The sequence below is a fragment of the Malaclemys terrapin genome, chromosome 2 (genome assembly GCF_027887155.1).
Source record: "Malaclemys terrapin pileata isolate rMalTer1 chromosome 2, rMalTer1.hap1, whole genome shotgun sequence".
NCBI lineage: Eukaryota > Metazoa > Chordata > Testudines > Emydidae > Malaclemys > Malaclemys terrapin.
Window position 1 is genome coordinate 193,259,101 of NC_071506.1, and position 12,471 is coordinate 193,271,571.

General features: G+C 45.8%; 1 protein-coding gene across 1 annotated transcript in view; it reads right to left on the reverse strand.

Moving 5' to 3' along the window:
• The window catches only part of HECW1 (HECT, C2 and WW domain containing E3 ubiquitin protein ligase 1), a 297,476-nt gene that overhangs the window by 232,036 nt on the left and 52,969 nt on the right, over positions 1 to 12,471 (reverse strand). The window contains exon 4 of the mRNA XM_054021224.1: positions 7,869 to 7,976. Within this exon, the coding sequence (XP_053877199.1) occupies positions 7,869 to 7,976 (108 nt within the window). The remainder of the gene's footprint in view (positions 1 to 7,868; positions 7,977 to 12,471) is intronic.

Genomic DNA, 12,471 nt, shown 5'->3' on the forward strand with positions numbered 1-12,471 from the left:
TGTATAACTAAGGGCTTAAAAGTTCTTGCTTAATGGTTTTTGTTTGATTGACGTGTTGTTGATGTAATTGTAGCAGTTACTAACTTAAAAGGGGTAGCCAGGTCTGAGGAATTTGGATTTGATCTTCTGGACATCTCTTGGAAACCCCAGCAACAGGCAGATAGCTGGGCACTGGAACCTTGTCATTTGTCCACTTGAGACCCCTCCAGACTGTGGGTAACGATTGTTTGAGGGTGCTCTATAGCCTACTGTGTTTGTATGTACTTGAGACTAAACAAAACAGAGACTTTGAGTAAAGGCATTCTGGTGAGAGTGCTGGAAACTAATAAAGTGAAGGCTTTAAGTAGAAGCATTTTGTGTGATTTATGCCAGCCATATAGCAGACAGAGGTGCTGCATCTCCCTTGGTTTATTTCCTGATACCACCTCGCAGAGAGTAAAGTTACTGAGAGATTTGGGTGTAAGTAACCTCGGATAACAGGCACCCCTGGGGATCCTGTCTGGTTCATGTCCAATATTCTTAAAATCTCATGCTTCAGGGCTTCAGCTGGTTACCTCCAGAGGTCAGGGGTCCCCCGCCCCCACCTCAATGTATTGTTTTTTTGGGTTTTCTTGTTCCTTCCTCTGAAACATCAGAGATGGCCACAGCTAGAGATGAGACATTGGGCAGGGTGGGGGTCAGTGCTCTGAAGTGGCACTGAGCATTCTCTCTCTCAGGTGCTTGCCTGGCTCACAAACTGATCGTCATATGTGGGGTCAGAAGGGAATTTTCCCTCAGGTCAGATTGGAAGTGACCTTGGTTTTCTTTTTTCCCCATCTTTCTCTGCAACATGGGGTGCGGGTATTTGCCAGGATCATCTGTGTATCTTTCACTGAATCAATTCCCTGGCATTGTGGAGGCAGCTGGCCTCAGTTCTTGCTGCACCTCAGTCTCTCCTACTGCCTGTGACACATAATAGTTTAGTCTCTTGTGGGCTGTAATACTTTGGTCTAATTTTGGTTATTGGGTTTAGTAGAGTGTGCTGGGTAGTGTTGGTGGCCTGTGATACACAGGAGGTCAGACTATGATCTGGTGGTCCCTTCTGCCTTGAACTCTGTGACTGGGCACAAAAGTAAGGAAAACAATATTGTCATGGCCTTCTCCCCCACACCTAGCTGATTGTGGTTTGAGAGAAGCTGGGGGACTTGAAAGTGAAACTGAGTGTTCTTTAGGGGGTAGAGCCTCTGGCCAACTTCAATCGGAGAGTGAGAGGTACTGCCGCACAATAGATCTGCCTGCACCACAGCTTTTTTGGATTTCCTTCCTAAAGTAATTAAAGGGATACTTTCAGAAAGGCCTCCAATAAATTAGGGTTACCATATTTTGTGCCTCCAAATGGAGGACACTCCACGGGGCCCCGCCCCCGCCCCAACTCCGCCCATTCCCCAAAGTCTCCGCCCCCTCCCCTGCTTCCCGCGAACATTTGATTCGCAGGAAGCCTGAAGCAGGTAAGGAGGGTGTGGGGGGAGGAGGCGCGGCCCAGGCTGGCCCCCCGGCGGCTCCAGCCTGGGTCGGCTCGGGCCCTGGGGTGCCGGCCCCGGGCCCGAGCACCCCCGGCCCGCCCAGCACTGCCGGCCCCCGGGCCCCCGGCCGAGCACCCCCTACCTGCACAGCACCGCCGGCCCCCGGCGGCCCGGCGCACCCCCCGGCGGCCCGGCGCACCCCCCGGCGGCCCGGCGCACCCCCCGGCACCGCCGACCCCCGGCCGCCCGGTGCACCCCCCGGCACCGCCGGCCCCCGGCCGCCCGGCGCACCCCCCGGCCGCCTGGCACCGCCGGCCCCGGGCCAGCCCCCGGCCCAGCGGCGCCAGATTTTCCCGGACATGTTCGGCTTTTTGGGATTTCCCCCCGGACGGGGATTTGAGTCCCAAAAAGCCGGACATGTCCAGGAAAATCCGGACATATGGTAACCCTAAATAAATGCATTTGGTTGGGACATTTCAGTACATTGATTTTAGAACATTTATGCTTATGTTCCAAAAACAAAGGGATTTGTACTAAACATTAACTACGTACTAGGCTACAATACTCCCAGTCTCTTTGGCAGATGCATCATGTTGCCTCAGATCTCTGATTAGTTCAGTTGCATGACCTTCAGACTGTAAGTCTTCTGCTATTTTTCCATGCTCAACGGTGGTACAGAAAACTCTGTTATCTCTGATATCTGCAAGAAGTGTGTCTCCTGCCTTTGTCATTACTAAACCTGTGGCAACAAAAGTAACCCATTCAAACAAGACAACTGCACATTCAGTACTATGCTAAAGACAGTGAAATTTGAACTGCGTCAAAGTTCCCCTCATTTTAGAGATGTGCTAACTTGATGTACTGTTTATGGGAAGATGCAGCATTACACCTCGAACAAATGGTCTCTCACTCCGAGTATTGCTGTATAGGCCAAAAAATGTGCCAGAAATTCTAATGAAGTAAAGCTTGCTTCCTTTCCTGGAAAACTCATTATAGGTTGGTTATTTCACTGCAGTGCCCTCCAAGCTGCAACACAGAGAAAGTATGCTTCCCTAGCGGCACACAAAACCTCCAAGAACAGCCATTTCATATTTATTGTGGTCAGTTACTGTTTATCACTGGATGTCATAAAAACCAAATTGCCAGTCTGCTACAGAAATGCAAAACCGGCTGTAGTGTGACAATGCCTGTGCATCTATTAATACTCTTTATTTTCTGAGTACTAGTAGGATATGAGTTCAGTTCTGTCTTGTATTCATGGTGTAATTTGGAAGCAAACTCTCTAAGGCTCACACCAATTGCATATCTATCTTTCAACATTATATTGTAAGTTTGTGATCCATAAAAAGTGCAAAGACACAAAGTTCTCTAGGAAACTGAATTAATCGTTTTTTTTAGCTGTGAATAAATATAAACTACAAATGGCTATAGAAATGTGTGATGTTGTGTGTGTGTGTGTGTGTGTAATATGAATGCACTCAGCTTACTGTACAGAATTAGCCACAGTTATACATAATATACTGGCATAGAAACAGAGTAAATGGGAAACAGAGGATTAAAGATAACAAAAGGGTAATAAAGAAGCTGATTGATTGCTTATTGTACTGTCTCTGCTGATAGAAAAGAGACAAACTTGGTTGAGAAGAAGGTTAAGGTAGTGGATTGGAACTCAGGAGTCCTAGGTGCAATTCCTGGCTCTGCCACAGTCTTCCCTCAGTGATCTTGAATACGTCACTTAAACTCTCTGTGCCTCAGTTCCCTATATGTAAGATGTGTAAGAGGACTTGTTCTCTCCCAGCCTATGATTTGTCTATTTAGACTGCAAACTCTTCAGGACAGGGTCTGTTTTTTGCCATGTGTCTGCATAGCGTCTAGCACAATGGGGCCCTGATCTCAATTCGGGCCTTTCAGTGCTACTATAAATGCAAATAATAATAACTACTAATTGGTTGTAATGAATACAAAAGGGATTGTTGAAACCACAAGTCGAAGACTTGACTCTGTAGTGCTTTTGGGGTCCTAAACTGACACAACCTGTGCTTCGTATGGTAGTGATACTACACAGGATCTCTCTCTCTCTCTCTCTCTCTCTCTCTGTCCTGGCCTGAACTAAGCAGTCATGGGAGAGATTGCTGATTGCTCTAAATTGCTGCATGCTGTATCTCTGCACAGTTAATCTGAAGCTTTTTTCTAAACTTAAAAAATAACTAAACCTTTTTTTCTGTTACTAGTATTGATTTGATAGGTTTGGGGTTTTTAATTTTTTTTTAAAATTTTGTCCATCAAATGGAATGAGAAAGGAGGACATCTCTGGGCATCACAGTAGCCTGTCCAAAAATATGCATCCGAAGAAGTGGGCTGTAGTCCACGAAAGCTTATGCTCTAATAAATTTGTTAGTCTCTAAGGTGCCACAAGTACTCCTGTTCTTTTTGCGGATACAGACTAACACGGCTGCTACTCTGAAACCTGTCCAAAAATAGTTCTGTACCCATTCGGATCACTGCAAATTATGCATTTTGTTTTCCCCCAGATGTCAAGATTGTCTCAGTTGTACTAAACCTGGCTATCAGCTGATTCAAAAGAAGGATATATGTTAAACGCCTGCCCTACGAGTGCTGAAACTTGTACCACTGAAGGAGAGAGAGCTATTTTGTGCTGTCATAGAATCATAGCACATAAATAATTCTATTGCCTTTAGTGCAATTTAAAAGTTATCTGTTCACTTAGCCCTTGGTAACTCAGACCAAGCAGGTGATGCTCAGAATATCAGGGAACCACAGATTAAACAATGTAAAAATAGCTGAAATGATTGAAATCTGTGGAATTTGGTAAAGATGTATAGTGTAATTTCTGTGAAAAATGGTTTCCATTCCTTCCCATGCCCTTCTTTCCTGTATACTTCTACAAATATATCTACAATACCCATAACTTTAAAACTCAATAGTCCCTCTATTAGTGTTTCTTATGACCACAGTGAAAAATTATCCATTTCAGGCTATCTTCTTTGCCAATGATTATGGTCATCATCAGCTGTATCTGTCTGGAGATTTACACCACCTACAGAGGTGATCTGGAAATATGGTTCAGTGTTTTTTGCTAAAGTGTACAGTGTTTTTTTACCATCAGTTTTGTCATTCCATGCTCCTACTTCAACTCCCAGACCACTGCAAGTGAACTAGTGTAACCTTTACCAGAAATGGAGCCCCGCTTTCTATTCTGTTTAATGCCTTAGCAGTGTTTTAGGTACAATGGTTAGCATTTTATTTAGCATTTGGTTACATTTTGTTTTTGTTCCTGGCAATTTGACAGGCAGCACTGGCTGTCTCTGTTCTGTAGTACTGCAGTAGTATCTATACTGTAGTATCTATAAGTTTGCATATTTTGTATCACAGTTGGGTCAACAGGCTTCTTAAAAAGTAATTATATACAAATAAATGCAAGCATAAAAACTAGCAAAAGCAGAAATGAAAGGATGATTTTGTAGCTGAGCTAATATGGGTTACAAGTTACTACTATTACTAAAATAAAGACTCCAAACCAGCATCAAATGTAAGGGAAGTGCAAAATGAACAGAATATATTTTAAAAATGGGGACTTTGTAAGTGACTTGCTATATCATTGTGCTCTCTCTCCCTCTCCTCCTTCTCCACAGTTTTTAAAAGGACAAATGAACTTAAAAAGTCCTTTAATGCATGGCAAAAATAATAAAACAGATCTCTCTGATACTGCTACTCTGTTAAATTAATATTATTATTTGTTTTCAGTAGAACACACCACAATGTGCTACATGCTGTACAAACATAAAAGAAGGTAAGATCCCTGCCCTAAAGAACTTAAAAACTGGAAGCCAATGGCTTACAATGGCTTCTTTGATTATCAAATACAGGAGACTGTCAAACACTGTAGCTTCACTTAAGCAACCACAAAGCCTCCATATATCCTCAATAATGAGCAGTATCCCTTAAATATAATGTAGATATGTGTATATCTCTACACATACACACAACATGTATCTCTACTTTAAATTCATACCTCAGTGGTTAAGCAAGTTTGGTTACCAATATCATCATGTACTATTATGTACTGCCCCTTACGTATTTATCTCCCTTTTCCTCTGGATATTGGTAGGCAGGATAATGACTTGTCCTATATGAGTGGGTAGGGGAATGCATCCGGTGAAATCCAGGAGCTGCTGAAATCAATGGCAAAACTCCCATTGACCTCAGCCAAGCCAGGATTGAGCCCACCGCCAGTTATTTAGTTTCACATTATGGATCACACGGGGAAGATACTTCTAGCTCAGTTCCACTGCCTTCTCCCCCCAAGAGACTGGAGGCATCTCCTTCATGATGGGCTGAACCTCTCCAAGTGCAGGTCTTGGGAAATTAAGTATCTTGTTCCCCAACTCTGTTTTACCATTTAAAGAAAACAAAGTTTCAGCTTCACAGCTTAGTAGCTGTAGCACAAGGAAGCAGTTTCAATTAAGAACCTTTGGGTTATACTACAGTATATTTCCTCTCAGAAATTAGAAGCACTAAAATCTTAATAGTAACATCCACTGTCACCACATCACAGTCAGGCTGCTGTAATTGCCCTCAGCTGCATTTTTTATAAACATAAAAGATTATAAAACTGAAATATCAACAGTACCCCTTCAGTTCTTTGAGACAGCCATCTGTTGGTCAACTTACCACTTGGCACTACAGAACATGGCCTGCAGCCTCACATTGCAAGAGAACTCTGATCAACCCACCTGTAACACTATGAATACCTGCAGAACACCTGCAGCTGGCAGAATAAATTCCTACTGGTGTCAGATATTTAGGTCAAATTCAGGGATGAGTCTAAGATGGCTAACTTATACATCTCTTCCAGCCCCCTTCATATGTAAATTATACCACCTGAGTCTGAGTCCCCTAGACTGCCTTAAACCCAGTCAACCTTAGATTGATACCCACTTACACCTCCGTGCATATCATCTCTGAATTTGGCCAAACAGTATAAGAGAGATTATTGGAAAAAAATCAGAGGTGTCATGTAAATTGATGTATGTTAGACTCTTCTACACTCACTTATGCCCTACTCCACACCACTGAGTTCAGTGGAAGTTGTGCTATTGACTTCTGTGGGAGCAGGTTCAAGCCCTTAGACTCCATTATGCCAATGTAGACTTCCTTATATCAACACTACTCTACCCGTGTGTAAAGGTTGTGTGACTTACATGCTCAGGGGACTCAAAAACAGGTTAGCTATTATTTTAGATTCCCTGGGCCAGATTCAGATCTCAGTTGCATAGATGTAAATCAGGAGTAATTCAATTGACGTCAGTGTAGTTGCATCAGTGTAAAACTAGCAAAAGAGCAGTCTGGAGGCAGTGAGCAACACATAAAGTCCTCCAGTCAACTCATGAAGTCAATGAGTTGTTTTTTTTTAAATGAGGATTGATTAAACAATTTAAAATTAGGCCCACTGGGGTGTCTTTCACAACACGTTGATGTAAATCCTAACTGATGGTATAACTCATACTATATGATGCCAAATGGACTTTAATGCTTAATTATATCAGCCTGAAAATAGTTTGAATCAGTCAATATCCACAGTATTCATGTAGGCACCGTTGTTCACCACTCCATAAAGCATTTTGGATCATCCTAATGTATAAATGCAGGGGTGGCCAAACCGTGACTCGCGAGTCACATGCGTTTTTTTTTACAGTTAAAGTGCCGCTTGTGGAGCTCCTCCCCCCCCCGCATTCTCCGCCTACCAGACTTGGTGTGGAAGCTTGGGACCAGGGCCGGCTTTAGGACCTTCGGGGCCCGATTGGAATAGCCAGCGGCGGTTGGTCCGCTCCGCGTCTTCCGCGGCACTGAAGGACCCCACGCCGCCGAAATGCCGCCGAAGACCCCAGAGCGGACCCCCCCCCCCGCCGCTGAAATGCCGCCGGAGCGGACCGCCACCGGGTGAGCCTAAGGCATGGGGCCCTCTTACCCACGGGGCCCGATTCCAGGGAATCGGGAGAATCAGCCTGCTTGGGACCTCTGCCTTGCAGCGGGGTGGTGGGGTAGGGGCTTCTGACCAGTGGGGAGAGGGGTCTTGGGGCTCCAGCCCGGCAGGGTGCACCTGCTGGGACTCAGGGCTTCAGCAGGAGTGGGGCAGAAGACCCGAGCCCCAGAGGCGTGCTCTGGCTCTCCAACTTCTGAGATTGTCACATGTACTTGGAGGGTCAGAATATTTGGCCACCCCTGTATAAATGTATCATGCTTGAAACTTCCTGAAGGACATACAGACCATGGGCACAGCCTAAAACAGCTCACTTCTTTCCACATTCACTGAATTGCACTGTAGTAGCATGAAAAAGTACTTACGCTCTACGAAGTAAGAGCTGGCATCAATCTTCCAGATAATCTGACCACGGTGAGAGCCATTGACCCCACGGTTCTTGTAGTCCAGAAAGTTTTCAGACAAGACCTCATCTACACACAGACAAAATGACCTCATTAGCTGACTGTCAGCACAGCACAGAAAGTGAAGAGAGAGGCCAAAGTATGTTTTACACTCCATAGAGTGTGCTATATCTGATAGTGTGCCAGCACATGTAGATAAATTAGCTGTGTTATGTATTTATTATTTATATTTTATTTTTATTTATCCATTATTTATGTTTTAAGCAAATACACCTATCCTTAAAACACTAGCTTTGTTTGGACATAATTTAAAATATACAATCATACAAAACTCTTAAAAATTACAACAGCTGACTCAACCTGGATCAAACCATACCCAAATTAAAAAAAACCAACCAGCTGAATGACAGTGAATGGGAGCAAAAACAATACCCTAGCACTCATCCCTCCTCCCAAAACATGGAGAACAGATCTGTATAGGCATTTGCACCCATCACCATTATATCCAATAGGTGTGTAGGTGGTTCTTACATCAAGCAGGGAAAGTTATGTTTGAGTTAATTCAGAACAAGGGATTACAAAAACTGATGTCTCTCCACAGATAGCACCCAGGTCCCTCCCATTTAAATCAAAGGATTGATAGCTAAGTGCTGTCCACTGCTTGTAATTATGGCTCATTGAAAGACATGGCATGTCCCAGACTATCAAGGTCATTTTAGAATAATGGTGTGTCAGTGATCTATTGCAGGTTACCTAAAACGCTGAGAGACCGAGGGCCATGGAGGCAACAGGACAGGACTCAATGGGCCACATTTGGAACTTCCCAAGACTCTCAGGGCCACAACCCCTAACTCTGCATATCCATTTACACTGACGTTAAAATTAAAAAATAACATACAGCCACAATAGCTTGCATGTATTTATATTTCTATTAATTGATTAATAGAAATTGTTTGCTAGCTGAGTTCACTCTCAGTGAAAACCAGAAACTATGTGCATACCAGTAGAGAACAATAACAAGCTTAGGCTCTGGCCTGTGTCAATCACTTGTGTCCAGGAATGCAGAGGCCAAAGTAAGGACAACGGATGGGCTGTGCTGCTTCCCCATGGCTTGGCCTAATTATTCAAACTTTTTGTGAATGAAATGAATTGTGAACTGTCTAAACATTTTTCCTAGTGGGAAGAAGAGTTCTCCATCAAGAGGGACCAATGAATACCTTCCTGTATTTTTCTTTTCCAGCAACGAATAAGTAGCTTTAATTTTAATCTGAGTAAATTCTTAAACGTGTATTTTAATCAAGTGGCTCTTACAGCTGAAGGTACTTATGTGGGTACTTAAATTTTAGTTTGACAAAGGCTAAGTTGATTAATGGTGATGGTAAAAGCTGTGGGAAGATGAGCACCAATAAGGTCCTGGGTTCAAATTCAGCACATTAACTGAGTGATCGCAGGCAAACCATTTGATTTGCTATTGCCTGGGTCAACTCAGCTGCAAAACAGAGTAAAGAGGAAGATGCCACGGAAAACTAGATATTGTGTCCGAGTTGAACTAAACTAAATACATACATAAATTATCAAATAAGGAGTAGACATTTGACAAGACAAGCGTATGTCATTATCAAGACAAGCTTCTAGTGATAGACCACTAGAAGTGTGCAACACTACCAGCTATTCAAGGGTCAATCATGCAGCTGCTTCATTTGAAGAACTCCCCACAGTGACTTCAATGGTGGCTGTAGGATCTAGCCTCTCAAGTGAAGACCTAAGTGGTGAAGCAGCTGTAGACCTCGGACTAGTAAACATCACATGATGATTATACAAAGGTTACTCCTGAAGGCATTCTGTGCCAAAAATTAAAAATTCTGCTCACAATATTTTAATATTTTGCAAAATTCTGCAAATTTTATTTGTCAAATAAATGTGGCAGCTCCAGCATGGCATTGGGGAGCACAGGCCATTGGCTGCACAAAGATGGGAGTTCACTGTGCAGCTCCCCCCACGACACTTACTCAGCGGTGAGGCTGCACCCAACAGCGCAAGGACCAGGCCTGCCCCAGAAACATCCCAGGGCCCTGCCCCTCTGTGCCAGGTATGGGCAGGCAAGCTCAGCAAGGCAGGATCAAAATGTGGAGGAACTTCGTGTGGAGAGATCCAGGTGTGGGTTGAGAGGGTTCTGTGAAGGGCAATCTGGGTGCAGACGGCTCAGTAGTGGATCCAGGTGTGGGGGGAATCTGAATGCACAAAGGCTTGTTGGGAGATTCTGGGTGTAACAGTAATGGGATTCTGCAGGAGGGTCCAGGTGAAGGTGGTTGGATCTCAGCAGGGGGTCTGGGTGCGGGGGGCTCAGTAGGAGGGTACAGATGCAGGGGAAGTGGGGATCCAGATGCAGCTGGTTGGGGCTTGGTGGGGTGGGGATCCGGGTGTGAGTGGCTCATTGCGGTGGTCCAGGTGCAGGGGAGTGAGGCATTCTGAGTACGGGGGAGGTGAGGCTTAGCAGGAGGGTCTGGGTATGAGGGGGTCTGGATGCACAAGGGGTTGGGTGGAGGGGGGAGCAGCTCCCTGTAGAGGGATCCCTTCACCTTCAGCTGAGGTGCGATGGGTGCAGGAAATGGGGGGGGGGGTGGAGTTTGCAGAGCTTCCTGCAGCTGGGGGAGAAATATGAGGGTGGGTCTGACCTGGCCCCGGATGCCATGCAGGGGAAGAGGCAGTCCCGTCCTCCCCAGCCCATCTGGGACTAGAAGATGAGCCTGGAGCAGGGTAGGAGCCAGCAGCCAGGTCTTCCCCAGTCCTGCCTCCTGCCCCACAGTGATTTACCTCTCTGCTGGCTGCCCTAGGACCAGAAACTTACTCCTAGGGAGGGTTGCATGACTGCTTTTGTGGCTTCCTTTGCTTCCCCATCAGAAAGTCATTTTTCTGTGGGGAAGCAAAGAAATCTGCAGGGGACATAAATTCTGCGCATGCACAGTTGCACAGAATTTTCCCAGGAGTAAAAGGTGGTTGAAACATCTTCTACAATAATTCTGTGACCTACAAATCAAGTTTAGAAAGTTCTTTGGTAAGGAAAACTCATCACCAAAAGAACAGATCTGTTGGCTGATCCTAGAGCAGAGGTGGGCAAACTACAGCCTGCGAGCCACATCCAGCCCATGGGACCCTCCTGCCCGGCCCCTGAGCTCCTGGCCTGGGAGGAGGGTCCCATGGCTCCCAGCCCCACTCCTGCTGTCCTTCCTCCCCTGCAGCCTCAGCTCACTGTGCTGCTGGGCCTGACCCAGTGCTCTGTACTGTGCAGTGGTATGGCTGTAGCGCCACCAGCCACCGGTGCTCCAGGCAGCATGGTAAGGGGCCAGAGTGCGGGGTGGGGGTGTTGGATAGAGAGCAGGGGAGTTCGAGGGGTGGTCGGGGGGGTGGATGGGGTCAGGGCGGTGAGAGGGTGGGGAACCGGAGGGTTGAATGGGGGCAGGGTCCCAGGGGGGCAGTCAGGAAGGAGAAGTGGGGCTGTGGGGGGCAGTCAGGGACAGGGGTTCCGGGGGCGGTCAGGGGATGGGGGAAGGGGTGGTTGGATGAGGCAGGGGTCCTGGGGGGGGCTGCAACTTGTAACTTCTGCTAGTTGTTGGAAGAAAGCCTCGTCCATCTCATCCCCCTGGTCTGGTGGTCTATAGCAGACTCCCACTATGACATCACCCTTGTTGCTCACACTTCTAAACTTAATCCAGAGACTCTCAGGTTTTTCTGCAGTTTCATACTGGAGCTCTGAGCAGTCATGCTCCTCTCTTACATACAATGCAACTCCCACACCTTTTCTGCCCTGCCTGTCCTTCCTGAACAATTTATATCTATCCATGACAGTACTCCAGTCATGTGAGTTATCCCACCAAGTCTCTGTTATTCCAATCACATCATAGTTCCTTGACTGTGCCAGGACTTCCAGTTCTCCCTGCTTGTTTCCCAGGCTTCTTGCATTTGTGTATAGGCACTTAAGATAACTCGCTGATTGTCCCGCTTTCTCAGTCTGAGACAGGAGTCCTCACCTCTTACACTCTCCTGCTCGTGCTTCCTCCCAGTATCCCATTTCCCCACTTACCTCAGGGCTTTGGTCTCCTTCCCCCGGTGAACAAGAACACTAGTTAAAGTTGTGAACATTGATGACGTTCATCTCAGACCAGGGGCAGCAGAAAGGAACTGGAGAGGCAGTCAGTCCGTATTGCCCCTTATGCCCTCAGCATAGGGGGTGCAAGCACAGATCAACTGACATTGCTAGAGAAAAATCTTCTGGTCTCCAGCACATGGAACTCATGCGCACCTTGAGTGGCATACATCACTCAAAGAAGAACTAAACTTTTACCGAAAGGATAAAGCACAGGGCAGATGCCAGTGTTATTTCTTTGGTTTTATGCAAAAGGGTTCTGCAAGGAGCAAGATAAGTGGGCTACCAACTGTAAACTCTTTGGTGACATTCCCTTCAGGGATTTACAAAGGAATTCCCTTTAAAGAGGTCATTAATGATTGCAATGGATATTTATAAAAGGCAATGCCATCTACAGTACATTTTCCCTTTGCTGATTTG